This window comes from Saimiri boliviensis, chromosome 17 (assembly GCF_048565385.1).
Source record: "Saimiri boliviensis isolate mSaiBol1 chromosome 17, mSaiBol1.pri, whole genome shotgun sequence".
In the NCBI taxonomy this organism is placed as follows: domain Eukaryota; kingdom Metazoa; phylum Chordata; class Mammalia; order Primates; family Cebidae; genus Saimiri; species Saimiri boliviensis.
Window position 1 is genome coordinate 8,013,737 of NC_133465.1, and position 27,550 is coordinate 8,041,286.

Consider the following 27,550-nt stretch of genomic DNA (forward strand, 5'->3'; position numbering starts at 1 on the left):
CTAGCACTTTGGGAGGCTGAGGTAGGAGGACTGCTTAAGACCAAGGGTTCAAGACCATGCTGGCCAGCACAGCAAAACCCTATTTCTATTTTTTAAGTTAATATAAAATTAAACAAACAAAAAAGACAGCACCTATGGCTATGTTTAGTTTATTTGGTACACTTTACCAGACAGATCAATAGAGCCAAGTCCTAGGACAGCTAAATATTCTACCTTTTGTCAATCAGAAAACCTGCACACTGGAAACTGAAGCAGATAAAAGTTTGTATCAGGCCGGGTGCGGTGGCTCACACCTGTAATCCCAGTACTTTCGGAGGCTGAGGCAGGTGGATCACTTGTGGTCAGGAGTTCAAAACCAGCCTGGGCAACATGGTGAAACCGCATCTCTACTAAAAAAGTAAAAATTGGCCAGGCGCGGTGGCTCAAGCCTGTAATCCCAGCACTTTGGGAGGCCGAGGCGGGTGGATCACGAGGTCGAGAGATCGAGACCATCCTGGTCAACATGGTGAAACCCCGTCTCTACTAAAAATACAAAAAAATCAGCTGGGCATGGTGGCACGTGCCTGTAATCCCAGCTACTCAGGAGGCTGAGGCAGGAGAATTGCCTGAACCCAGGAGGTGGAGGTTGCCGTGAGCCGAGATCGCGCCATTGCACTCCAGCCTGGGTAACAAGAGCAAAACTCCGTCTCAAAAAAAAAAAAAAAAAAGTAAAAATTAGCAGCATGAGCCTGTAATCCCAGCTACTTGGGAGGCTGAGGCAAAAGAATTACAGGGAGGTTGCAGTGAGCCAAGATTGTGCCACTGCACTCCAGCCTGGGCGACACAGAGGAAAACTGTCTCAAAAAAAAAAAAAAAAAAAAAAAAAAAAAAATAGGCCAGGCGCAGTGGCTCAAGCCTGTAATCCCAGCAATTTGGTAGGCCGAGGCGGGTGGATCACGAGGTCAAGAGATTGAGACCATCCTGGTCAACATGGTGAAACCCCGTCTCTACTAAAAATACAAAAAAATTAGCTGGGCATGGTGGCGCGTGCCTGTAATCCCAGCTACTCAGGAGGCTGAGGCAGGAGAATTGCCTGAACCCAGGAGGCGGAGGTTGCAGTGAGCCGAGATCGAGCCATTGCACTCCAGCCTGGGTAACAAGAGTGAAACTCAGTCTCAAAAAAAAAAAAAAAAAAAAAAAAATTAGCTGGGTGTGGTGGCTTGCACCTGTAATCCCACCTACCCAAAGGCTGAGGTGGGAGGATCACTTATCACTTGAGCCTGGGAGGTGGAGATTGCATATTGCTCCACTACACTCCAGCCTGGACAACAGAGCGAGACTCTGTCTCAAAACAAAAAATAAAGTTTGCATCATCTAAGGGTAATGGTAAGTTTCTACACACTAGTACAAGGGATCCTGAGCAGGATCCCGGAAGAAGCCAAAGATTATCAGGACCCAGAATTGGCAAAGGCACAGAGAAAAGCCTCCCAACAAGATCAATTCACTTGATAAATGGAAATGGATATTCAAGCATACACACCCTATTCACTTAGAATAGTGTAACACCAAGGAAAAAGGGAATCATAGTTATAGGATGTCAGAATTCAAAAAGATCTCATAGAAATACTCTAGTCAGGCCAGGCATGGTGGCTCACGCCTATAATCCCAGGACTCTGGGAGGTCGAGGTGGGCAAATCACCTGAGGTCCAGAGTTCGAGACCAGCCTGACCAACATGGTGAAACCCTGTCTCTACTAAAAATATAAAAATTAGCTGGGTGTAGTGGCACATTCCTGTAATCCCAGTTACTCTTGAGGCTGAGGCAGAAGAATTGCTTGAACCTGGGAGGTAGAGGTTGCAGTAAGCCAAGATAGTACCATTGCACTGCAGCCTGGGCGACAAGAGATGCTATCTCACAAAATAAAAAATAAAAAAAGTAAAAATTCTTTTTTTTTTGAGACAGTTTTTTCTCTTGTTACCCAGGCTGGAATGAAATGGTGCAATCTCAGCTCACTACAACCTTCACTTCCTGGGTTCAAGCAATTCTCCTGCCTCAACCTCATGAGTAGCTGGAATTATAGGTGCCCGCCAGTGCACCCCATTAATTAATTTTTATCTTTTTAGTAAAAATGGGGTTTCACCACATTGGCCAGGTTGTTCTTGAATTCCCAACCTCAGGTTATTCACCCATCTCGGCCTCCCAAAGCACTGAAGTGCTGGGATTACAGATGTGAGCCACCGCACCTGCCTAAAAAAGAAATATTTAGGCTGGGTGTGGTGGCTCACACCTGTAATTCTAGCAGTTTGGGAGGTACAGGCCAGTGAATCTCTTGAGCCTAGAAGTTCAAGACCAGCCTGGGCAATATGGCAAAACCACATATCTATTAGAAATACAAAATGCTGGCCAGGTGCAGTGGCTCACGCATGTAATCCTAGCACTCTGGGAGGTGGTGGATCACCTGAGGTCAGGAGTGAGAGACCAGCCTGGCCAACACAGTGATAAATCTGTCTCTACTAAAAATTCAAAAAATAGATGGGCATGGTTGCAGGTGCCTGTAATCCCAGCTACTCGGGAGGCTGAGGCAGGAAAATTGCTTGAACTCGGGAGGCAGAGGTTGCAGTGAGCCAAGATCATGCCACTGCATTCTGCCTGGGCAACACAGCAAAGCTGGGCACGGAGGCTCATGCCTGTAATCTCAGCACTTTGGGAGGCCAAGGTGGGCAGATCACTTGAGGTCAGGACCTTGAGACCAGCCTGAAAAACATGGTGAAACCCTACCTCTACTAAAAAAACAAAAATTGCCAGGCGCAGTGGCTCAAGCCTATAATCCCAGCACTTTGGGAGGCCAAGATGGGCAGATCACAAGGTCAGGACATCAAGACCATCCTGGCTAAAAGGGTGAAACTCTGTCTTTAAAATAAAAAATAATGATAATAAAAATTTAAAATTTTATATATATAAATTAGCTGGGTGTGGTGCTTGACGCCTATAATCCCAGCTACTTGGGAGGTTGAGGCAGGAGAATCACTAGAGCCAGGCAGGCGGAGGTTGCAGTAAGCCAAGATTGCGCCACTGCACTCCAGCCTAGGCAAGAGTGAGACTCCCTCTAAAAAAAAAAAAAAAAAAATTAGCTGGGCATGGTGGCGCACACATGTAATCCCAACTACTATGGAGGGTGAGGTGGGATAATCAGCTGAACCTAGGAAGTCAAGGCTGCAATAAGCCATGTTACTCCAGCCTGGGTAATGGGAGTGAGACCTTGTCTCAAAGAGGAAAAAAAAAAAAAGAATGAGGCTGGGAGCAGTCGTTCACCGAGCCTGTAATGCCAGCACTTTGGGAGGTAAAGGTGGGCAGATCACCTGAGGTCAGGAGTTTGAGACCAGCTTGGCCACGTGGCGAAACCCTGTCCCCACTAAATAAACACAAAAATTAGCAAGGCGTGGTGGTACACGCCTGTAACCCCAGCTACTTGAGAGTCTGAGGCAGGAGAATGGCTTGAACCCAGGAGGCAGAGGTTGCAGTGAGCCAAGATCGCACCATTGCATTCCAGCCTGGGCAACAAGAAACTCCATCTTGCCGGGCGCGGTGGCTCAAGCCTGTAATCCCAGCACTTTGGGAGGCCGAGGCGGGTGGATCACGAGGTCGAGAGATCGAGACCATCCTGGTCAACATGGTGAAACCCCGTCTCTACTAAAAATACAAAAAATTAGCTGGGCATGGTGGCGCGTGCCTGTAATCCCAGCAACTCAGGAGGCTGAGGCAGGAGAATTGCCTGAACCCAGGAGGCGGAGGTTGCGGTGAGCCGAGATCGCGCCATTGCACTCCAGCCTGGGTAACAAGAGCGAAACTCCGTCTCAAAAAAAAAAAAAAAAAAAAGAAACTCCATCTTAAAAGAAAAAAAGAAATGTTCTAGTTTATCTATTAAGTTGTGAGAATGAACCAATAGGAAAAAAATTTAAATATAAAATTTTTAAAAAGAAACAATCTAGCCTACTGACCTCACTGTCACAGATGAAGAAGATAAATCTCAGTGTAATGAAATATATTTGCCAAAAGACAATTATTTGACAAGACTTAGCATTCCAAGTCCAGTGGTTTCCCATTGTCCAAATGGTTCTCTCTTTTTTTTTAATGTCCTTCTCATATTCAAAATACATTCGTATTTTTTCTTTCTTTCTTTTTTTTAAAAACCAAATGATTCTCAAATATATCCTACAGAGTGGCCGGGCGCGGTGGCTCAAGCCTGTAATCCCAACACTTTGGGAGGCCGAGGCGGGTGGATCACGAGGTCGAGAGATCGAGACCATCCTGGTCAACATGGTGAAACCCCGTCTCTACTAAAAATACAAAAAAATTAGCTGGGCATGGTGGCACGTGCCTGTAATCCCAGCTACTCAGGAGGCTGAGGCAGGAGAATTGCCCGAACCCAGGAGGCGGAGGTTGCGGTGAGCCGAGATCGCGCCATTGCACTCCAGCCTGGGTAACAAGAGCGAAACTCCGTCTCAAAAAAAAAAAAAAACACAAAACTTAGCCGGGTATGGTGGTGCACGCCTATAATCCCAGCTACTCAGAAGGCTGAGGCATGAGAACAGTTTAAACCCAGAAGGCGGAGGTTGCAGTGAGCCAAGATTGCACTCCAGCCTAGGCAACAGAGCAAGACTCTGTCTTTAAAAAAATAATAGGCCGGGCGCGGTGGCTCAAGCCTGTAATCCCAGCACTTTGGGAGGCCGAGGCGGGTGGATCACGAGGTCGAGAGTTCGAGACCATCCTGGTCGACATGGTGAAACCCCATCTCTACTAAAAATACAAAAAAAAAAATTAGCTGGACATGGTGGCTCGTGCCTGTAATCCCAGCTACTTAGGAGGCTGAGGCAGGAGAATTGCCTGAACCCAGGAGGCGGAGGCTGCGGTGAGCCAAGATGGTGCCATTGCACTCCAGCCTGGGTAACAAGAGTGAAACTCCGTCTCAAAAAAATAAAATAAAATAAAATAATAATAAATTTGGCTAAAAGAAATTTGAAAATAATTTCACTATAACATGACAGAGTTCTGCCATCTGGAGGAGTCTGAGATAAAACAGCTGACCCAGGTTTAATTGCCCAGTAAAAACCTCTTTGTTCTGTAAACACAAGAGCATGGGTGAAAGACAGGGTAGGAAGGGAGGAAGACAATACCCTTCAGCAGGAGGAAAAGGAGCTAACAGTTACCTCTAGGTGCTTGGTAGCTTCTTCATTGCGGGACATTAGCAGTAGTTTGGTGCGCAGGCTTCGGAAATGCATATCACCCAGCAGAGATGCCCGCTTCACAGGGGCTTCTGTGGTTGACTGGAAGGAAACGAATGGGAAAGTCACTAAAACTGGCTTGAAATAAATACTGAGGGAGAGCCAGGGACCAGGAATCATTCCTAAGTCCCTGGAAAAGGGTTAAGAAATGAAGCTAGAAGGCCAGGTGCAGTGGCTCGCGCCTGTAATCCCAGCACTTTGGAGACAAAGGCAGGTGGATCACAAGGTCAGGAGTTCGAGACCAGCCTGACCAACATAGTGAAACCCCAACTCTACTAAAAATACAAAAATGAGCAAGGTGTGGTGCCGTGGGCCTGTAATTCCAGCTACTTAGGAGGCTGAGGCAGGAGAATTGCTTGAACCCAGGAGGCAGAGTTTGCAGTGAGCCGAGAGTATGCCATTGCACTCCAGCCTGGACGACAGAGCAAGACTCCGTCTCAAAACAAAACAAAACAAAACAAAACAAAAAAGAAACGAAGCTAGGAAGGAGGAGTCCCACAAAGGCTCATTATCAGGGTACCAAAGGAAAGTGGTTTTAGAGAGAAAACAAAGAACAGGCCAGGCGCAGTGGCTCACGCTTATAATCCAAGCACTTTGGGAGGCAGAAGCGGGCAGATTACCTGAGGTCAGGAGCTCAAGACCAGCCTGACCAACATGGAGAAACCTCATTTCTATTAAAAATACAAAATTAAGGCCGGGCGCGGTGGCTCAAGTCTGTAATCCCAGCACTTTGGGAGGCCGAGGCGGGTGGATCACGAGGTCGAGAGATCGAGACCATCCTGGTCAACATGGTGAAACCCCGTCTCTACTAAAAATACAAAAAATTAGCTGGGCATGGTGGCACGTGCCTGTAATCCCAGCTACTCAGGAGGCTGAGGCAGGAGAATTGCCTGAACCCAGGAGGCGGAGGTTGCGGTGAGCCGAGATCGCGCCATTGCACTCCAGCCTGGGTAACAAGAGCGAAACTCCGTCTCAAAAAAAAAAAAAAAAAAAAAAAAATACAAAATTAGGCAGGGCGCGGTGGCTCACGCCTGTAATCCCAGCACTTTGGGAGGCCGAGGCGGGTGGATCACGAGGTCAAGAGATCGAGACCATCCTGGTCAACATGGTGAAACCCCGCCTCTACTAAAAAAAAAAACAAAACATTAGCTGGGCATGGTGGCGCGTGCCTGTAATCCCAGCTACTCAGGAGGCTGAGGCAGGAGAATTGCCTGAACCCAGGAGGCGGAGGTTGCGGTGAGCCGAGATCGCGCCATTGCACTCCAGCCTGGGTAACAAGAACGAAACTCCGTCTCAAAAAAAAAAATATATACAAAATTAGCCAGGCATGGTGGCATATGCCTGTAATCCCAGCTACTTGAGAGGCTAAGACAGGAGAATCGCTTGAACCTGGAGGCAGAAGTTGTGGTGAGCTGAGATCACAGCACTGCACTCCAGCCTGGGCAACAACAGCAAAACGTTGTCTCAAAACATATACAAATAAATAAGTAAAATAAAAATAACAATAGAAAGCATGGAGCAAGTGTAAGGTGAGAGCTATATACTCTTTGAAAGTCCAAATATCAGGAGAAGGTCCCCAACCCAGATGGCAACGTGATTATCATGTTTTGTTTGTTTGTTTTGTTTTTTTTGAGACGGAGTTTCACTCTTGTTACCTAGGCTGGAGTGCAATGGCGCGATCTCGGCTCACCGCAACCTCCGCCTCCTGGGTTCAGGCAATTCTCCTGCCTCAGCCTCCTGAGTAGCTGGGATTACGGGCACGCGCCACCATGCCCAGCTAGTTTTTTTGTATTTTTAGTAGAGACGGGGTTTCACCATGTTGACCAAGATGGTCTCGATCTCTTGACCTCGTGATCCACCCGCCTCGGCCTCCCAAAGTGCTGGGATTACAGGCGTGAGCCACCGCGCCCGGCGTGATTATCATGTTTTAAAAAAAGTTCATACATGAGGAAAACTAAGAAAGGTAAGGCTACCTGGGCCTGTAGGAGTCAGGAAAAATAAAGTCCTCTTTGACAAATAAATGTAAGCACATTTAAGCCCTTCCCTTTCTGCAAAGGGGTTAAAAGGGAGAAAAAATGTTCAAAGGGCTTGTGTGAAATTCAGGCAAAATAGGCTGGGTGAGGTGGCTCACACCTGTAATCCCAACACTTTGGGAGGCTGAGGCGGGTAGATCATGAGGTCAGGGGTTCAAGAACAGCCTGGCCAAGATGGTGAAACCCCGTCTCTACTAAAAATACAAAAATTATCTGGGCATGGTGGCAGGAGCCTGTAATGCCAGCTACTTGGGAGACTGAAGCAGGAGAATCACTTGAACCAGGGCAGCAGAGGTTGCAGTGAATGGAGATGGAGCCTCTGCACTCCAGCCTAGGTGACAAAGTGAGACTTCGTCTCAAAAAAAAGAAAAAAGAAAATTCAGGCAGAATAAACTCACCAGAATGAAGAGCTCACTATTTGTGATGTTGAGAAAGATGCAGTTGGCTCCCAGGGCTTTCTTGAACTCTTTATGGACGTTTTCATTCGAGCAGCTGCAGAGAAAAAAAGTACTCAGAGGGCAGAATGTAGAAGAGTGAAGAATTCGGGGGGAGAGCAAGCATGGTGACTTGAGCCTATAATCCTAGCACTTTGGGAGGCTAAGGCAGGATGATCACTTAAGGCCACGAGTTTAAGACTAGCATGGACAACATAGTGAGACCCTGTCTCTATTAAAAAAAAAAAAAAAAAAAATCAGAGGAGAAAGAGCAGGGCTCAGAAAATAAGAAGAGGGACCACAGTTAAAGAACAAGGATGGAAAAATAAAGGAACTGAGTGTCTTCTTAGCAAGAAGGGCTCTAGAGGGCCAGGGGAACAACAGAGAAAACTGCAAAGCGGGAGTGAGGCCTGGGAGAAATCAAGCCAGAGGTTAGGACTGTCAAGAGGGCCCTCGTTCCCACCATCCTTAACACTCACGCCTCTCTCAGATCCTCGGGCACAGCCATGGTAACCTTGAAGAAGCTGCCTTTGGTTGCAAGGGGATTGGGATTAACTGGTCGAAGTCGCTCCAGGGTAACAATTTCATTGTAGGTGGCATCACAGGCAGCATACTCAATGACATAGAACTGGCATATGGTAAAAAAGGAGAAGTTGTGGATGACCTGAGCAACTTTCTATGAATAAAATATTTCTTTCAGTAGTTCTCCAAAGGCATTCCCAGTCACTCACATCTCCCTTCATCATCCGCACCCGGGCCAGCCACCAGCCACAAGGTTCCTGTTCATTGGCTCGGGAATAAACCTAAAAGAAGAGATAAATAATAAATAAACCATCAAGAAAAGAGACAAGAAGGCCGGGTGCAGTGGCTCACGCCTATAATCTCAGCACTTCGGGAGGCTGAGGACAAAGGATTGCTTATGCCCAGGAGTTCAAGACCAGCCTGGGCAACATAAAGAATACAATAAGCATTAAGATATTTGGGGCTGCTGGGCACAGTGGCTCACACTTATAATCCCAGCACTTTGGGAGGCCGAGATGGGAGAATCTCTTAAGCACAAAAGTTCAAGAACAGTCTAGACAACATAGTGAGACCCCATCTCTACCCAAAAAAAAAAAAAAAAAAAGAGGCTGAGCATGGTGGCTCATGCCTGTAATCCCAGCACTTTGGGAGGTGGAGACAGGCGGATCACCTGATGTCATGAGTTCAAGATCAGCGTGGACAACCCGGTAAAACCCCACCTCTACTAAAAATACAAAAATTAGCCAGGTATGGTGGTACATGCCTATAGTCGCAGCTACTCAGGTGGCTGAGGTGGGAGAATCCCTTGAACCTAGGATGCAGAGTTGCAGTGAGCCGAGATCACACCACTGCACTCCAACCTGAGTGATAGAACAAGACTCTGTCTCAAAAAGAAAAAAAAAGAGGCAGTTGTGGTACATGCCTGTACTCCTAACTAAGCAAGAGGCTGAGGTGGGAGGATCACTTGAGCCTGGGAGGTTGAAATTGCACTGAGCTGTAGTTGTACCACTGCACTCTGGCATGGGCAACAGAATGAAAACTTGGCCAGAGGGCCGGGTGCAGTGTCTCATGCCTATAATCCCAGCACTTTGGGAGGCTAAAGCGGGCGGATCAGCTGAGGTTGGGAGTTGGAGAACAGTCTCACCAACATAGTAAAACCCCATCTCTATTGAAAATGCAAAAAATTAGCCAGGCATGGTGGCAGGTGAGTGTAATCTCAGCTACTCAGGAGGCTGAGGCAGGAGAAGTGCTTGAACCCGGGAGGTAGAGGTGGCAGTGAGCCGAAATCACGCCACTCCACTCTAGCCTAGGTGACAGAGCCAGGCTCTGCCTCAAAAAAAAAAAGAAAAAACCTTGGCTGGTCGTGGTGGCTCACGTCTGTAATCCCAGCACTTTAGGAGGCTGAGGTGGGCAAATCACCTGAGGTTGAGAGTTCAAGACCAACCCGACCAACATGGAGAAATTCCATCTCTACCAAAAAGACAAAATTAGGCGGTGGCAGTGGTGGCAGCACATGCCTCTAATCCCAGCTACTTGGGAGGCTGAGACAGGGGAATCATTTGAACCTCAGCACTTTGGGAGGCTGAGGTGGGAGGATCTCTTAAGCACAAGAGGCAGAGGTTGTGGTGAACTGAGATGGTGCCACTGCACTCCAGCCTGAGTAATAGGAGCAAAACTCTGTCTCGAAAAAAAAAAAAAGAACGAAAACTTGTCTAAAAAAACACACACACACACACACACACACACACACACACACACACACAAGAAAATACTCAGGATGCATCTTAAACCAAGGATACGGGAAACCAGAGGAAAGAACTAATTAAAAATCAGAGGATAGTAGGATATGGTGGTTCATGTCTATAATCCCAGCACTTTGGAAGGCCAAGGCAGGCAGATTACCTGAGTTCCAGAATTCAAGACTAGCCTGGCCAACATGGTAAAACCCCATTTTTATAAAAGTTAGCTGAGAATGATGGCAGGTGCCTGTAATCCCAGCTACTTAGGAGGCTGAGGTGGAAGAATTGCTTGAACCTGGGAGGCGGGGAGGTTGCAGTGAGCAGAGATGGTGCCACTGCACTCCAGCCTGGGCAACAGCAAGACTCTGTCTCAAAACAACAAAACAAAAAAACTCAGAGGGCACTGGATTTTAGATGCTGTTACCACAAACGGAAGGTAAATCATCTGAAACGGGATCTCCCTGAAAGTTTGGCTGATCATGACAGTGATGAAAGGGGAACTGTTCCATTTTACATTTCCATAGGCTACATAGCTGGATATGGCTTAGTTGGGGAGAAAGGAACATGAACCAACCAGAGAAAAGTCTAGGATCCTGGGGAAAAGCGGCATTTGGAAAGGGTTGTGCTCCACAGCCCTTACCTCCACTTCATCGCCTTCTGTGATTTCCTTATTATAGTCAGCTGGAGGTGGTAGCCGGACATCTCCAAAAGGAATTTGTCTCTCACTTTGCCAGCTGTAAGAGAAACAATAATATAAAAAAGCTACTCAGACTGATATGGTTACCCATTTCTTTACAAAGGGGTTATTGCCTCAGCTGGGCAATTTCCATCTTTCTGGATAATTAGAGGCTAAATCCCAGGCCCTGCTCCACAGTGGTGTCTTCCATCTCTTTCTAGACTCTAAATACTGGGTCAAACGCCCCCACCCTCAGCAAATTCTCAGCCCTTTCCTCTCCTGGGATCCATATAAGTTTCCCACCCAAACCCTCAGCTCTCCCCACCTATTACATGCCTCATTGGACTCAGCCGCCCCCTCTTCTCCACTCTCCTTCTAGGACCTAGTATGCTGGATTCTCTATTCCCAAGGTCTTACTTGTTTTCAAAGAAGATGGTGACAGAGTCTTCATGGACATCCTTCACAAAGCCCTAGAATGAATTTTAGAAAAAAGTAAAAAATGACCTTTTACCTCTACCTTAGCCATCAAGGGAATAGAGACACTGTAAACCCTTAAACTTGAGTTTTAGATAAGGACGAAAGTGGTGTAATGCGAGAGCCTGAAAGGCTGCATGGGGGAAAGAATATGGGCAGTCACATAGAGAAAGGAAATTATACTGTCATGGAGAGATATATGTACCACCTGCATCAGAACAGCCTGGAAATCAGTGATCCACTCAGGCTCCCACAGGGGCCTCCCTATCTGTCTGCCTCCTGTTGTGCTAAGCAGCCTGCCAGAGTTCAATTAAAATACCAACAACATTCAGCAAGGCTAAGAATATCCCATGAGACAGTATGAGGCTGTCCTGGAACACCTAGAGGACATGAGGATCTGTCAAGAAAGAGAAAGGCCTACCTCCCCAATACAGCAAGAGATCTGAGCTGACTCGCTGCCCTGATGCCTGGGTCCTAGGAAAATAGTCAGAACACTAGAGAAGTTCAAAATTTCAAACACAAATACAGAAGAAAATTAGGACTTAAACAAATCCGATTTTTTAAATACTAGAATTGAATCTAGAGTGATACTAAGAATTTAAAAAGGATAATAAAATTTATGGAAGACCCCAATCTTGAGATAATGACGAGAAAGAGGAACAGGGATGATTGAACAGCTGATCCATCTACTGTTGTCTATGTCCTAAGAAGGCCAAACCCATGCAGTCAACCCTAGCTACCAGTTTTTCTACCTTCTCCCTATTTTTCACATAGAATTAGGGATTTCTAATTTTGAAAAAATACAACTTATGAATGTATTCTTTTATCAACTATGCTTTTGATTTAATATCTAAGAAATCTTTGCCCAGGCCCCAGTAATCTTTGGGAGGCTGAGGGAGGCAGATCACCTGAGGTAAGGAGTTCGAAACCAGCCTGGCCAACATGGTGAAACCCCGTCTCTACTAAACACAAAAATTAGCTGCGTGGTGGTGCATGCCAGTAATCACAGCAACTTGGGAGGCTGAGTCAGGAGAATCGCTTGAACCCGGGAGGCAGAGGTTGCAGTGAGCCAAGATTGTGCCACTGCACTCTAGGCTGGGCAACAAGAGCAGAACTCAAAAGGAAAAAAAAAAGAAAAGAGAATAGGAAAGGAAATCTTTGCCTAATCCAAAGCCACAAACATTTTCTCTTGTGTTTTCTTAATACTTTTAGTTTTTTGTTTTACATTTACATTTACATCTATGATCCATTTTGAATTTTTTTTTTTTTTTTTTTTTTTGAGACGGAGTTTTGCTCTTGTTACCCAGGCTGAAGTGCAATGGCACGATCTCGGCTCACTGCAACCTACGCCTCCTGGTTCAGGCAATTCTCCTGCCTCAGCCTCCTGAGTAGCTGGGATTACAGGCATGTGCCACCATGCCCAGCTAATTTTTCATATTTTTAGTAGAGATGGGGTTTCACCATGTTGACCAGGATGGTCTCGATCTCTCGACCTCGTGATCCACCTGCCTCGGCCTCCCAAAGTGCTGGGATTACAGGCTTGAGCCACCGCGCCCGGCCCTTTTTTTTTTTTTTTTTTTTTTAGAGTTTCGCTCTTGTTACCCAGGCTGGAGTGCAATGGCGCAATCTCGGCTCACCGCAACCTCCGCCTCCTGGGTTCAGGAAATTCTCCTGCCTCAGCCTTCTGAGTAGCTGGGATTACAGGCACGCGCCACCATGCCCAGCTAATTTTTTCTATTTTTAGTAGAGATGGGGTCTCACCATGTTGACCAGGATGGTCTTGAACTCTTGACCTCGTGATCCACCCGCCTTGGCCTCCCAAAGTGCTGGGATTACAGGCTTGAGCCACCCTGCCCCGGCTTTTTACATATTTTTAAATTTAAAAAAATTTTTTTTGAGACGGAGTCTCACACTGTTGCCCAGGCTGTAGTGAAGTGGTATGATCTTGGCTCAGTGCAATCTCCGCCTCCTGGGTTCAAGCAATTCTCCTGCCTCAGATTCCCAAGTAGCTGGGACTACAGGTATGCACCATCACACTCAGTTAATTTTTTTTTGTATGTTTAGTAGAGATGGGGTTTCACCATGTTGGCCAGGATGGTCTCGATTTCCTGACGTCATTTTTTTTTTGCCCAGGCTGTAATGCAGTGGCATGATCTTGGCTCACTGCAATCTCCGCCTCCTGGGTTTAAGCAATTCTCCTGCCTCAGCCTCCCAAGTGGCTGGGACTATAGGTATGCACCTCCATGCCCAGCTAATTTTTTTGTGTTTTTAGTAGAGATGGGATTTCACCATATTGGCCAAGATGGTCTTAATCTCCTGACCTTGTGAAGCACCCGCCTCGGACTCCCAAAGTGCTGGGATTACAAGCATGAGCCACTGCGCCCAACGATCTCCTGCCCGCCTCAGCCTCCCAACATGTTGGGATTACAGGCTTGAGCCACCTCACCCGGCCTAAACATTTTTTGAAACAGAGACAGGGTTCTGCTATGTTGCCCAGGGTTGGTCTTGAACTCCTGGACTCAAGCAATCTACCCACCTTAGCCTCCAAGAATGCTAGAACTACAGGCATGAGCCACTGTGCCCAGACCATTTTTTTACCTATAGATATCCAGTTGTTCCAGCACCCTTTGTTGAAAAGACTACCTTTTTGGCCGGGTGCGTAGTTCACGCCTACAATCCCAACACTGGGAGGCCAAGGCAGGCCAATCAGCTGAGGCCAGGAGTTTGAGATCAGTCTGGCCAACATGGCAAAACCCCATAGCTACTTAAAAAAAAAAGAGAAGGCCGGGCGTGGTGGCTCAAGCCTGTAATCCCAGCACTTTGGGAGGCCGAGGCGGGTGGATCACGAGGTCGAGAGATCGAGACCAACCTGGTCAACATGGTGAAACCCCGTCTCTACTAAAAATACAAAAAATTAGCTGGGCATGGTGGTGCGTGCCTATAATCCCAGCTACTCAGGAGGCTGAGGCAGGAGAATTGCCTGAACCCAGGAGGCGGAGGTTGCGGTGAGCCGAGATCGCGCCATTGCACTCCAGCCTGGGTAACAAGAGCGAAACTCCGTCTCAAAAAAAAAAAAAAAAAAAAAAGAGAAAAAAATTGGCCAGGCATGGTGGCATATGCCTCAGCTATTTGTGGTGGCTGAGGCACAAGAATTACTTGAAGCCAGGAGGCAGAAGCTGCAGTCAGTCAAGATCATGCCACCACACTCCAGCCTAGACAACAGGGCAAAACTCTGTCACAAAACAAAAAAAAAAAAGAAGACAAGACAAGACTATCCTCTCTCAGCTGAATTGAACTGCCTTTTCATTTCTAGCGTGAATCAGGAAGGGTGATTTAATGTATAATGACAGAAAGATTCGTGGTTGATGGAGGACTTTGGGAAGTGATAGAAATGTTCATTCCTGCCGGGCGCGGTGGCTCAAGCCTGTAATCCCAGCACTTTGGGAGGCTGAGGCGGGTGGATCACAAGGTCGAGACCATCCTGGTCAACATGGTGAAACCCCGTCTCTACTAAAAATACAAAAAATTAGCTGGGCATGGTGGCACATGCCTGTAATCCCAGCTACTCAGGAGGCTGAGGCAGGAGAATTGCCTGAACCCAGGAAGTGGAGGTTGCGGTGAGCCGAGATCGCGCCATTGCCCTCCAGCCTGGGTAACAAGAGCGAAACTCCGTCTCAAAAAAAAAAAAGAAATGTTCATTCCTTGGATTGTAGTGATGGTTTCAGTTAAATATATATCAAAACTTAACAAATGGCACACTTTAAGTATGTCTACTTTGCTGTATATCAATTTCACCTAGATAAAGATGATTTTAAAAAATTGGCGCTAGACAACACAGGGAGATCTCATCTCTGCAAAAAATTAAAAAATTAGCAGGGTATGATGGCTTGTGCCTGTAGTCCCAGCTATTTAGGAGGCTGAGACGAGAGGATCACTTGAGCCTGGGAGGTTGAGGCTATAGTGAGTTGTGATCATACCACTGCATTCCACACAGCTCAGGCAACAAAGCAAGACCCTAACTCAAATAAAAAACAAAAATAAAAAAATTAGAGGTTTCAAAAGACTAATACACAAGAATTATTCATGAGCTCTGCTGCTAGGGACAAAGGCTAAGTTTAGGAGAAAAAACACCAAAAATGCCTTCACAAATGCATAGCTCCCACCTCACAGAGTTGATCAATCATAAACACTTACCAGATTGCTATTTCCTCACAATGGGAAAATCTAAGCCTGCATTTTGTTCTTCATACAAGCCACCTTTCTCTTCTTTAGGGATATGTCTTGCTACAGAGGCCCAGCTCTTTCTTAGAGCCTTACTACTGCCCAAAGCCTTTATTTGTACTGGTACTTCCCGGCCTCTTTTTTACCTATGCTTTCTCTTTCTCTGACATTCTCTTCTCCAGAAATGTATTTTTTTTCCTATTCTTCATTCGGCTTTTTCCTTTCTAAAAATGAACCTAAGTTATGAACATATTCATTCAGATATAATACCCACTCCTACTGTTCTCCTTTCAAGTCTTCTGAGGCACTTTCACTTCGACTTGCCAGGGTCCCTCTTCCCTTTTGGGTTCTTCCCTTAGCTCGTGCTCAAGTATCCTCCCTCCTCCCACAACCACTAATATTTTATCCCTTCCCTCTTCATTTCCCCTTTATAAGGGTCGTCTGGATTTCTAGAACTATTCTGACCAGTCTCTTCAGCTCAGTTTATCCAATTCTACCCAAAATGTCTATCTCCAAGTCTTAGAAGTAGTTTACCAAGGCAGGAGTTAAGCTGACAGAAGGCAGTGGAAAAGAGGTAAGATACGAGAATCACTAACCTACTGCTTTAGTAAAGAGATTCCTACTCCTAGATACATTCACAAAGGCTATGCCTGTGGCTGTAATCCAATTCTCCTGGACCATGAGGGGATGGCCCCAGGGTGAATAGCAATATTACCCTAGTTTTTCCAGCTACCGTGACTTCCAAGGCAGAAATGCAAAGCTCAGAATGGAGTAATCTCTCACATCACTCTAGCAGTTCAACCAAATGTCACTCAACCCTTATGCTTCCAGGGTCTTTTTCTTTTTTCTTTTTTTTTTGAGACGTAGTTTCGCTCTTGTTACCCAGGATGGAGTGCAATGGCGCGATCACGGCTCACCGCAACCTCCGCCTCCCGGGTTCAGGCAATTCTCCTGCCTCAGCCTCCTGAGTAGCTGGGATTACAGGCATGTGCCACCATGCCCAGCTAATTTTTTGTATTTTTAGTAGAGACGGGGTTTCACCATGTTGACCAGGACGGTCTCGATCTCTTGACCTCGTGATCCACCCGCCTCAGCCTCCCAAAGTGCTGGGATTACAGGCTTGAGCCACCGCGCCCGGCCTCCAGGGTCTTTTTCTTTCAACTAGTCTCCAAAACTAGCTCTGTCCCCAACTTCATATTCCAATCCCATCTCTGCTCCTAAATTCCACCCATTCATCCCATACTATTTTTTTTCTCCAAGGGTATCAGTGGTGGAAAGTGAGCCCCAAGTTCTGCGCAGTCTATACTCACTGTGAAAATAAGCAGAAGGCAAGGCCGGGCGCGGTGGCTCAAGCCTGTAATCCCAGCACTTTGGGAGGCCGAGGCGGGTGGATCACAAGGTCAAGAGATCGAGACCATCCTGGTCAACATGGTGAAACCCCGTCTCTACTAAAAATACAAAAAAGTAGCTGGGCATGGTGGCACATGCCTGTAATCCAAGCTACTCAAGAGGCTGAGGCAGGAGAATTGCCTGAACCCAGGAGGCGGAGGTTGCGGTGAGCCGAGATTGTGCCATTGCACTCCAGTCTGGGTAACAAGAGCGAAACTCCGTCTCAAAAAAAAAAAAAAAAAAAAAAAAAATAAGCAGAAGGCAAGAACATATAGGTGGAACATGTTAGAAAGCCACCTAGATCCAGAGGATGACTTGATTCAGTGGCCACAGCATAACCTGGCCTTGTATTCTGGAGCCTGCCACCAAGTCAGCAGAGGAAGAGAGAGCCCCAGGTTCCTAGGGACTTTGGTTTCCTCAAATTAAAAGATGTAAAATTAGTCTCCATCTTTACCCTGTCTTCTAGTTCTGGGCTCCCAAAGCAAAGGAGGGGGTTCTAGGAGAAGAGTAGGAACAGTCTGAGTAAAAACCAAGTACTGAAGCTGAGGATGCCACGTTGATTAAGAAAGGAATGGGGCCGGGCGCGGTGGCTCAAGCCTGTAATCCCAGCACTTTGGGAGGCCGAGGCAGGTGGATCACGAGGTCGAGAGATCAAGACCATCCTGGTCAACATGGTGAAACCCCGTCTCTACTAAAAATACAAAAAACTAGCTGGGCATGGTGGCGCGTGCCTGTAATCCCAGCTACTTAGGAGGCTGAGGCAGGAGAATTGCCTGAGCCCAGGAGGCGGAGGTTGCGGTGAGCCGAGATAGCGCCATTGCACTCCAGCCTAGGTAACAAGAGCGAAACTCCGTCTCAAAAAAAAAAAGAAAGGAATGGGAAGCTGGGCGCGGTGGCTCAAGCCTGTAATCCTAGAACTTTGGGAGGCTGAGGCGGTGGATCACAAGGTCAAGAGATCGAGACCATCCTGGTCAACATGGTGAAACCCCGTCTCTACTAAAAATACAAAAAATTAGCTGGGCATGGTGGCACGTGCCTATAGTCCCAGCTACTCAGGAGGCTGAGGCAGGAGAATTGCCTGAACCCAGGAGGCGGAGGTTGCGGTGAGCCGAGATTGCGCCATTGCACTCCAGCCTGGGTAACAAGAGCGAAACTCCGTCTCAAAAAAAAAAAAGAGGCTGGGCGCGGTGGCTCAAGCCTGTAATCCCAGCACTTTGGGAGGCCGAGGCGGGTGGATCACGAGGTCAAGAGATCGAGACCATCCTGGTCAACATAGTGAAACCCCGTCTCTACTAAAAATACAAAAAATTAGCTGGGCATGGTGGTGCGTGCCTGTAATCCCAGCTACTCGGGAGGCTGAGGCAGGAGAATTGCCTGAACCCAGGAGGCGGAGGTTGCGGTGAGCCGAGATCGAGCCATTGCACTCCAGCCTGGGTAACAAGAGCGAAACTCCGTCTCAAAAAAAAAAAAAAAGAAAGGGGCCGGGCGCGGTGGCTCAAGCCTGTAATCTCAGCACTTTGGGAGGCCGAGGCGGATGGATCACAAGGTCAAGAGATCGAGACCATCCTGGTCAACATGTTGAAACCCCGTCTCTATTAAAAATACAAAAAAGTAGCTGGGCATGGTGGCACGTTCCTGTAATCCGAGCTACTCAGGAGGCTGAGGCAGGAGAATTGCCTGAACCCAGGAGGCGGAGGTTGCGGTGAGCCGAGATCGCGCCATTGCACTCCAGCCTGGGTAACAAGAGCGAAACTCCATCTCAAAAAAAAAAAAAAAAAAAAAAAGGCCGGGCTCGGTGGCTCAAACCTGTAATCCCAGCACTTTGGGAGGCCGAGGCAGGTGGATCATGAGGTCGAGAAGATCGAGACCATCTTGGTCAACATAGTGAAACCCCGTCTCTACTAAAAATACAAAAAACTATCTGGGCGTGGTGGCGCGTGCCTGTAATCCCAGCTACTCAGGAGGTTGAGGCAGGAGAATTGCCTGAACCCAGGAGGCGGAGGTTGCGGTGAGCCGAGATCGCGCCATTGCACTCCAGCCTGGGTAACGAGAGCGAAACTCCGTCTCAAAAAAAAAAAAAAAAAAAAAAAAAAAAAGAAAGGAATGGGAATTAGGATATCCAGGTGAGGTTTGGAGTAGGATAATTGCACCCTGGAAAAGGAATACTTCATTTGGGAGAGTACAACTTAAAGAGTAAAATACATTAGATCATTTTGTATGTCATAAGGATAACTGAGGTTTCAAGCTTATGTGTGAAGTATGCCTCCCTCAAACCTTGTTATGGATGCCAGTGTGACATGAAAAAAACAAAAAAGAGTAAGTTCTGAAAAACTCAATGTTGGGATAGCCACAAAATAACTTAAGATCCCAGATCTAACACTTTATCCTTTAAGAAAACTGACAGCAGGTCATGGTGGCTCAACGCCTGTAATCCCAGCACTTTGGGAGGCCAAGGTGGGCAGATCACTTGAGGTCAGGAGTCAGAAACCAGCCTGGCCCACATGGCGAAACCCCATCTCTACTGAAAATACAAAAATTAGCCAGGCATGGTGTTGCACGCCTGTAATCCTGGCTACTCAGGAGGCTGAGGCACAAAAATCGCTTGAACCCAGGAGGCGGAGGCTGGAGTGAGATGACATCACGCTACTGTACTCCAGCCTAGACAACAGAGGGAGACCCTGTCTAAAAAAAAAAAAAAAAGAAAGAAAGAAAGAAAAAGGAAGAAAAGAAAACTGACAACATGGCCCAATTCTGAGAGGAGAAAAGTACCTTCCCAGAAGCAGTATAAACACTCCCTGACCCATACCAAAGTTTGCTGAGTCATGAATATTAAATCAGTAGCAAGGTCAGAATGGATAGTATCTATAGGGTACTGAGAGTTGAAAATTAGCCTGAATTTAGGGATTTGTTGTTTCTAACTCAGGAATGGGGCAAAAACTGCTAACCTGCCCAGATCCACATTACATTACCTCACTTTCAGCTCAACCCCAAACTCTACTCTGCATCAGAGTATCCTGGTCCCCATCTACTCAAGTCTATCATTGCCACAGTGCACGAGAGAAAGGGAAAAGATTCAGAGAGACTTTCTGCTGGATACTCGTATGTGGAACAGAAAATGTGTCCCTTCCCAGCCATCTCATACAGTTCATTTAAACTGGATGCCAATCTTTCCCAGCTGTGCGGAGCTCCCAAGCTTCCTAGAACAAAGCAAATATCATATCTTGATGTTGGACTCAATGTAAGAATCACTTTTCTTGGAACCCAGAATTAGGGGGTGGTAAGGATTCAGATGAAGGGAAAGATACCGAGGGAAGGAGGGAGGGCCACTTGAGGAAGCCTATTTCAACAAAGGTAATGCAATTTGGGAAAAAGGATATGAGAGACAAATGTGCTCTATCAAAAGCAGAAAGGAATTAGAGACTTTTGCCAAAGAAAACAGAAATGCTATGGAGTCAGACTAGAAGAAAAAGTCCCAAGAGTTAGGCAAGTATGCAGAAAATGACAAAAGAAATCAGCTGGGAGCCTCCTTCAGCTTAGAAAGGGAATACGGTGATTCCTGGGGATTACACAGGAATACAGAAAGATTAGGAGAAAAAGCCAGAAACTTGAATTGAGAAGGTTAGACATGGGTACCCACAGTCACCACACATAAGAAAATCTGATGAGGGAAGTAAGGCAAAAACAGATAAGCATGCAGAGTGAGTAAAAAATGACTACAATGAACTCAGCAATTGAAGTAGAGGCAGAAACCACCCAAGGGAAATTACGAGACCCTCTGCAGTTATAGAAAAATATGACTTAGGGAAGGAATCAGAGAAAGACATTTCCAAGGGCATGAGAAACTACAGAGGACAACTGTGGGGAAAAAGGGCCTGAGAGGAACTGAAGGAAAGGGGGAAGAGGGATCCACTCTTAACAAGTGATGCCATGGGAAGGTATCTCTTCTCCAGCTCCCCAGGGTGAAATCAAAGAATGAGAGAAATCAGGAAAGTCTCTGGGACAATTCCAGGCATCAAATCCAAAAGAGGTTCAGAATAGCAACAGTCACACAAAGAAAAACTCTTGGGAGGCAAGAAAGGGCTCTCTCTGGCTTAATCTAAATGGGAAAAAATGTCCTAGAAAATGGATTCCGAGCACATAAAGAAAGTGGTATTTATAAGGAGTTCTAAGGAACCAAATCCTGGGCAAAGGGAGAGGTGAAATAAGAAAGGGTCTTTGAAAGATGATCCCTTCTTCCAAAAAAGGCTGTCAGATTCCCGAACTAGAATAGCTGGCCAAAAGTCTTCGAGAAGTGGAAATATTAAGAAAAACAGAAGGGGACTTCATGAACTTCCTTTTAGAGATTATGAATCTGAAGCTTACATGCCTCAAGATGAAGAAACTGTATGAATGACCTGAAGGCATCTGAGGTCTAAGTGAGACCTCAAATCCATCCCTGGGTAGAATGGTAGACCAGTGGGCCTTGAGATCAAGGTGGGGTGGGGTGAGAGACTTGTGAAAAGATGCCACCTTATGGCTGGCTGGGAGGCAACTTAACTGATCCAACCCAGGATTCCTGAGGTCAAAGATGCCAAACGCCGTAAATGGATTTTGACCATTTCTCCTTGGCTTAGGAACCGGAATATAAGATGAAAGTGGGTGAGTGTTCCAGAGCCAGTAGGCAGATGCCTCTCTGAGGAAGATGAAAGGATCTGATATGGGACAGGGGGCCTTCCCAAGGGGATCGTGTGGAAGAAGAAAGACAATTCTCCATGTGCTTGGACCGTGGGGAAGATGTGATTAAGGTCTAAGGTATGTCTTCCAACAGACAACGGGAGCAGTCCATTAGCAGCTGGGTAAAAGGGTCTCTCCTGGGGGGCGGGGAGCGCCAAGCCAGGGACAATAATGGCCCGAAGTTCATTCTCCCTGAGATGGGGGTAGAAGCAGGTGCATTTGAGGGATCAAAAATAAAAGGAAGAGGGTTCACTCCAAGCGGCATCCCAGGGAGGGCTGCGGGTGGGAGCAAGGGTCTAAGACTCGGAGGGTCAGGACTCAGCTCCGAAAGCTCGATCCCGCCCCACGCGTCCCTGCTCCGGCCGGGGTGGGCGGCTAAGGACCGCTGTCCCCGGTCGGCGCGCCGTCTCACCTTGTAGAAGGCCCCGTTGGAGCCGCGCACCTCGACGGGCAGTCCCGGCTCCACATCCCCCCCAGAGGCGAGGCCGCCCATGGCGCCGCCACCGCCTCCGACTCCCCCGGCGGCGGCTGCAGCAGCAGTCTGAGTGCGGGCCGGGCCAGGCCCCCGGCGTCTCCCCGGAGGAGGAGCTGGAGGGGGAGCCGCGGGGGGCGGGAGCCGGGCCGGCCCCACGGCGGCCCTGCCACAGCCAACGAGCAGGGGGCCGGGGCCGGGCCGCTCCCCGTCCGCCGCCGCCGCCTTGGTCTCCGCCACCGTGAGGGAAACGGCCGCCGCCGCCGCTGCCTTCGTCACCTCAGCTTCCGCCCGCCGCCGCCCCCGCTGCTGCCTCAGTCCCGGGACCCGCTGCTGCCGCTGCCGCTCCACAGCCTCCACCTCCCCCTGCCACCGCCGCCTACTGCGCAGGCGCACCGGGCACCCGCCCGCTGCGCGCGGGGCCCCGAGGGCCACGGCGCAGGCGTCAAGGTTAGAGCCCCAGCTAGCGCTCGCCAGCGCATCGGGGCTTCCACATTCCCTTTCACTCTCTCACGCCCTCTCCTGGTCGCTTCCTGGCGCTTGCGCAGAACAAGATTAGCCTTCTTTCTTCACCGCCCCACCACTCCACCGCCCGGTCTCTTCCTTTCTCCGCCCCACAACACTGAGAATCAACCAATCAAGGGGAGGGAGGGGCCGGACTCGCTCAGTCCGATTGGGCGTCGGCCACATAGTCACACAGCGCTCAGGCCACACCCACTCCGCCGCCGCCAGCCACACCAGGCTCGAAGAGTTAGGGATGGGCATGCGCCTGAACGACTGCTTGGTCACTTTCCCCACCTTTGTCTATCTTGGTGCGCACGCTCCGGGAAAAAAAAAAAAAAAAAAAAAAAAAAGGAGTCGCCGCAAGGAAAAAGGTGCCCGGCGCACGCGCTGAGCTTTACCGTCTGCGCTTATGCATCGACGATCTTTTAAGAATCTGTAACTCTGTGCTACAGTAGATTTAAGAGTCACGGCTCTTACTTGAAGAAATTGTGATACAATGAAAGTGTTGGCCCGGCGTGGTGACTCACGCCTGTAATCCCAGCACTTTGGGAGGCCGAGGCGGGCGGATCACCTGAGGTCAGGAATTCGAGACCAGCTTGGCCAAGATGGTAAAACCCTGCGTCTACTAAAAATACAAAAATTAGCCGGGCGTGTTGGTGCGCGCCTGTAATCCAAGCTTTTCGGGAGGCTGAGGCAGGAGAATCACTTGAATCTGGGAGGCGGAGGTTGCAGTGAGCCAAGATCGCGCCATTGCACTCCAGCCTGGGCAACAGAGAGAAACTCCGTCTCAAAATACAAAGGAAAAAAAAGAAAGTTTTAAGAAGTAGTTTCGGCCAGGCGCGGTGGCTCACGCCTGTAATCCCAACGCTTTAGAAGGCCCAGGCGGGTGGATCACTTGAGCCCAGGAGTTCGAGACCAGCCTGGCCAACAGGGCGAAACCTCATTTCTACTAAAAATACAAAAATTAGAGGAACATGGTTGCCGTCCCAGCTGCTTGGGAGGCTGAAGCAGGAGAATCGCTTGAATCTGGGAGGCAGAGGTCGCAGTAAGCAGGTATCACACCACTGCACTCCAGCCTGGGCAGTGATTGATATTTCATCTTAAAAAATAAATAATAGCCGGGCGCGGTGGCTCAAGCCTGTAATCCCAGCACTTTGGGAGGCCGAGGCGGGTGGATCACGAGGTTGAGAGATCGAGACCATCCTGGTCAACATGGTGAAACCCCGTCTCTACTAAAAAATACAAAAAACTAGCTGGGCGTGGTGGCGCGTGCCTGTAATCCCAGCTACTTAGGAGGCTGAGGCAGGAGAATTGCCTGAGCCCAGGAGGCGGAGGTTGCGGTGAGCCGAGATCGCGCCATTGCACTCCAGCCTGGGTAACAAGAGCGAAACTCCGTCTCAAAAAAAAAAAAAAAAAAGGGCCGGGCGCGGTGGCTCAAGCCTGTAATCCCAGCACTTTGGGTGGCCGAGGCGGGTGGATCACAAGGTCAAGAGATCGAGACCATCCTGGTCAACATGGTGAAACCCCGTCTCTACTAAAAATACAAAAAAAAATTAGCTGGGCATGGCGGCGCGTTCCTGTAATCCCAGCTACTCAGGAGGCTGAGGCAGGAGAATTGCCTGAACCCAGGAGGCGGAGGTTGCGGTGAGCCGAGATCGCGCCATTGCACTCCAGCCTGGGTAACAAGAGCGAAACTCCGTCTCAAAAAAAAAAATAAATAAATAAATAATAGGGCCGGGTGCGGTGGCTCACGCCTGTAATCCTAGCACTTTGGGAGGCTGAGGTGGGAGGGTCACTTGAGCCCAGGAGGTTGAGGCTGCAGTGAGCCATGATCGCACCACTGCACTTGGCCTGAGCAACAGAGCAAGACCCTGTCCCCAAAAAAGTCAAAAAACAATCAAGATGTGCAATGGCCAGTTAGCTCAGTTGGTTAGAGTGAGGTGCTAACACCAAGGTTGTGGATTTGATCGCCATGTGGGCAAATGTTTTATCATTTATGTCCTTGGACGATCGCTTGAGGCCACGATTTCTAGACCAGCCTGGCCAACACAGAGAAACTCCACCTCTACTGAAAATACAAAACTTAGTCAGGCGTGGTGGTGCATGCCTGTTATCCCAGCTACTTGGGAGGCTGAGACACGAGAATCGCTTGAACCCAGGAGACAGAGGCTGTGGTGAGCCCAGATCTCCCCACTGTACTCCAACCTGGGAGATAAAACAAGACTCTGTCTCAAAAAAAAAAAAAAAAAAAAAAAAAACGAGGCTGGGTGTAGTGGCTCACACCTGTAATCTCAGCACTTTGGGAGGCCGAGGTGGGTGGATTTCCTGAGGTCAGGAGTTCGAGACCAGCCTGGCCAACAGGGCAAAACCCTATCTCTATAAAAAAAAGAAAAAAGAAAAAAAAAGAAAGAAACAAAAACAAAACTCAATTGTAGGCTGGGGGCAGTGGCTCAGGCCTGTAATCCCAGCATGTTGGGAGGCTGAGGTGGGCGGATCACCTGGGGTCAGTGAGTTCAAGACCAGCCTGACCAACATGGTGAAACCCCATCTCTGTCATCCAGGCTAGATTTCATTGGCAGGATCTTGGTTCATTGTGGCCTCAATCTCCCAGGCTCAAGCCATCCTCCCACCTCAGCCTCAGCCTCCCCCGTAGCTGGGACTACAGGCACTTGCTACCACGCCCAGCTAATGTTTTTGCATTTTTTGCAGAGGCAAGGTTTTGCCCTGTTGCCCAGGTTAGTCTTAACGTCCTGGACTCTATCGATCAATCCACCTTGGCCTTCCAAAATGCTGGGATTACAGGTGTGAGTCACTATGTCCAACCAATTATTTTCTGTTTGTTTGTTTTGAGACAGGGTCTCACCCTGTCACCCAGGCTGGAGGGCAGTGGCACAAACATGGCTCACTTTAGCCTTGACCTCTAGGGCTCAGGTACTGAGCCCCTAGCCTCTTCAGTACTTGGGACTACAGGCGTTTGCCACCAAGCTGAGCTAATTTTATTTACTTAGTTTTTCTTTTCTTTCTTTTATTTATTTATTTATTTTTTTGAGAGAGAGTCTTGCTCTGTTGCCTAGGCTGTAGTGCAGTGGCTCAATCTCAGCTCACTGGAACCTCCACCTCCTGAATTCAAGCAATTCTCCTGCCTCAGCCTCCCAACTGAGGGATTGCAGGTGCCTGCCACCATGCCCAGCTAATTTTTGTATTTTTAGTAGAGCTAGGGTTTCACCATGTTGGCCAGGCTCAAACTCCTGACCTCTAGTGATCTGCCTACCTCCCAAAATGCTAGGATTACCGGCATGAGCCACCATGCCCAGCTGTTTTCTTTTCTTTTCTTTCTTTCTTTCTTTCTTTTTTTTTTTTTTTTGAGACAAAGTCTTGCTCTGTGATCCGGGCTGGAGTGCAGTGGTGCAATCTTGGCTCACTGCAACCTCCACCTCCTGGGTTCAAGTGATTGCCTCAACCTCCCAAGTAGCTGAAATTACATGCATGCCATCACACTCAGCTGATTTTTGTGTTTAGTAGAGATGGGGTTTTACCATGTTGGCCAGGCTGGTCTCGAATTCCTGACCTCAGGTGATCTGCCCACCTCTGAAACTGCTGGGGTTACAGGGGCGAGCCACTGTGCCTGGCCTGATTTTGTAGAGATGCGGTCTTGCCCATGATGTTGCTCAGGCTGGTCCTGAACTCCTGGGCTCAAGTAATCCTCCAGCCTCAACTTCTCAAAGTATTGAGATTTTCTTTTAATTTTTTTGAGTCAGGGTCTTGCTTTGTCACTCAGACTGGAGTGCAGTGGTGCAATCTTGGCTCACGGCAACCTCCACTTCCTGGGATCAAGCCATTCTCATGACTCTGCCTCCCACATAGCTGGGTCTCCAGGAGCATGCCATTGCATACTGGCTTTTTTTGTATTTTTTGTAGAGATGAGATTCTGCTATGTTGGCCAGGCTGGTCTTGAACTCTCCCTCTGTTGCACAGGCTGGAGTGCAGTGGTACGATCTAGGCTCACTGCAACCTCTGCCTCCCAGGTTCAAGTGATTCTCCTGTCTCAGCCTCCCAAGTAGCTGGGATTATAGGTGCCTGCCACCATGCCCAGCTAATTTATATATATATATATATATATATATATATATATATATATATATATATATATTTTTTTTTTTTTTTTTTTTGAGATGGAGTTTCGCTCTTGTTACCCAGGCTGGAGTGCAATGGCACGATCTCAGCTCACCGCAACCTCCGCCTCCTGGGTTCAGGCAATTCTCCTGCCTCAGCCTTCTGAGTAGCTGGGATTACAGGCACGTGCCACCATGCCCAGCTAATTTTTTGTATTTTTAGTAGAGACGGGGTTTCACCATGTTGACCAGGATGGTCTCGATCTCTCGACCTCGTGACCTACCCGCCTCGGCCTCCCAAAGTGCTGGGATTACAGGCTTGAGCCACCGCGCCTGGCCTAATTTTTGTATTTTTAGTAGAGATGGGGTTTTGCCATGTTGGCCAGGCTGGTCTCGAACTCCTGACCTCATGATTTGCCTGCCTCGGCCTCCTAAAGTGCTGGGATGGGGTTACATGCATGAGCTACTATGCCTGGTCAGGCATGAGCTTTTGTAGGGCACACCAGACTGAAAATAAAGACTGTGGAGCTTTTTTTTTTTTTTTTTTCCTGAGACAGAGTCTCACTCTGTCGCCCAGACTGGAGTGCAGTAGTGTGATCTAGGTTCACTGCAACCTCCGCCTCCCAGGTTTAAGCGATTCTCCTGCCTCAGCCTCCCAAGTAGCTGGGACTACAGGCACTTGCCACTGCCCAGCTAATTTTTGTATTTTTTAGTAGAGATGAGGTTTCACCATGTTGGCCAGGATGGTCTTGATTTCTTGACCTTGCCTGCCTTGATCTCCCAACGTGCTGGGATTATAGGCATGAGCCAGCACGCCCCGCCATCCCTTGCTCTTCTTTTCCCTATATTCCACAGGGTGGAGCCAAGACTCCAGCCCACTGAGGGCAAAGGTCACCTTGGGCCCACCCATCCCCCAGGGAGCAAATTCCACTGACCAGAACACTCAGGAAGAGTCTTAGAGTGGCTGAGGCTTATCACCTCATCGACAACACGACATCAG

The 27,550-nt window shown here is 48.2% G+C and overlaps 1 protein-coding gene and 1 pseudogene across 1 annotated transcript in view; one reads left to right on the top strand and one right to left on the bottom strand.

The window, feature by feature from the left end:
- Positions 1-22,339, bottom strand: part of FXR2 (FMR1 autosomal homolog 2) — a 32,967-nt gene extending 10,628 nt beyond the window's left edge. Inside the window, exons 1-7 of the mRNA XM_010339796.3 lie at positions 21,875-22,339; positions 11,083-11,135; positions 10,630-10,723; positions 8,460-8,531; positions 8,208-8,356; positions 7,693-7,786; positions 5,187-5,303 (exon numbers count right to left, since the gene is read on the bottom strand). Of these exons, the coding sequence (XP_010338098.2) occupies positions 5,187-5,303; positions 7,693-7,786; positions 8,208-8,356; positions 8,460-8,531; positions 10,630-10,723; positions 11,083-11,135; positions 21,875-21,955 (660 nt within the window). The 5' untranslated portion in view covers positions 21,956-22,339. The remainder of the gene's footprint in view (positions 1-5,186; positions 5,304-7,692; positions 7,787-8,207; positions 8,357-8,459; positions 8,532-10,629; positions 10,724-11,082; positions 11,136-21,874) is intronic.
- Positions 18,957-19,047, top strand: LOC120367068 (small nucleolar RNA U13; annotated as a pseudogene).
- Positions 22,340-27,550: the final 5,211 nt, after the last annotated feature.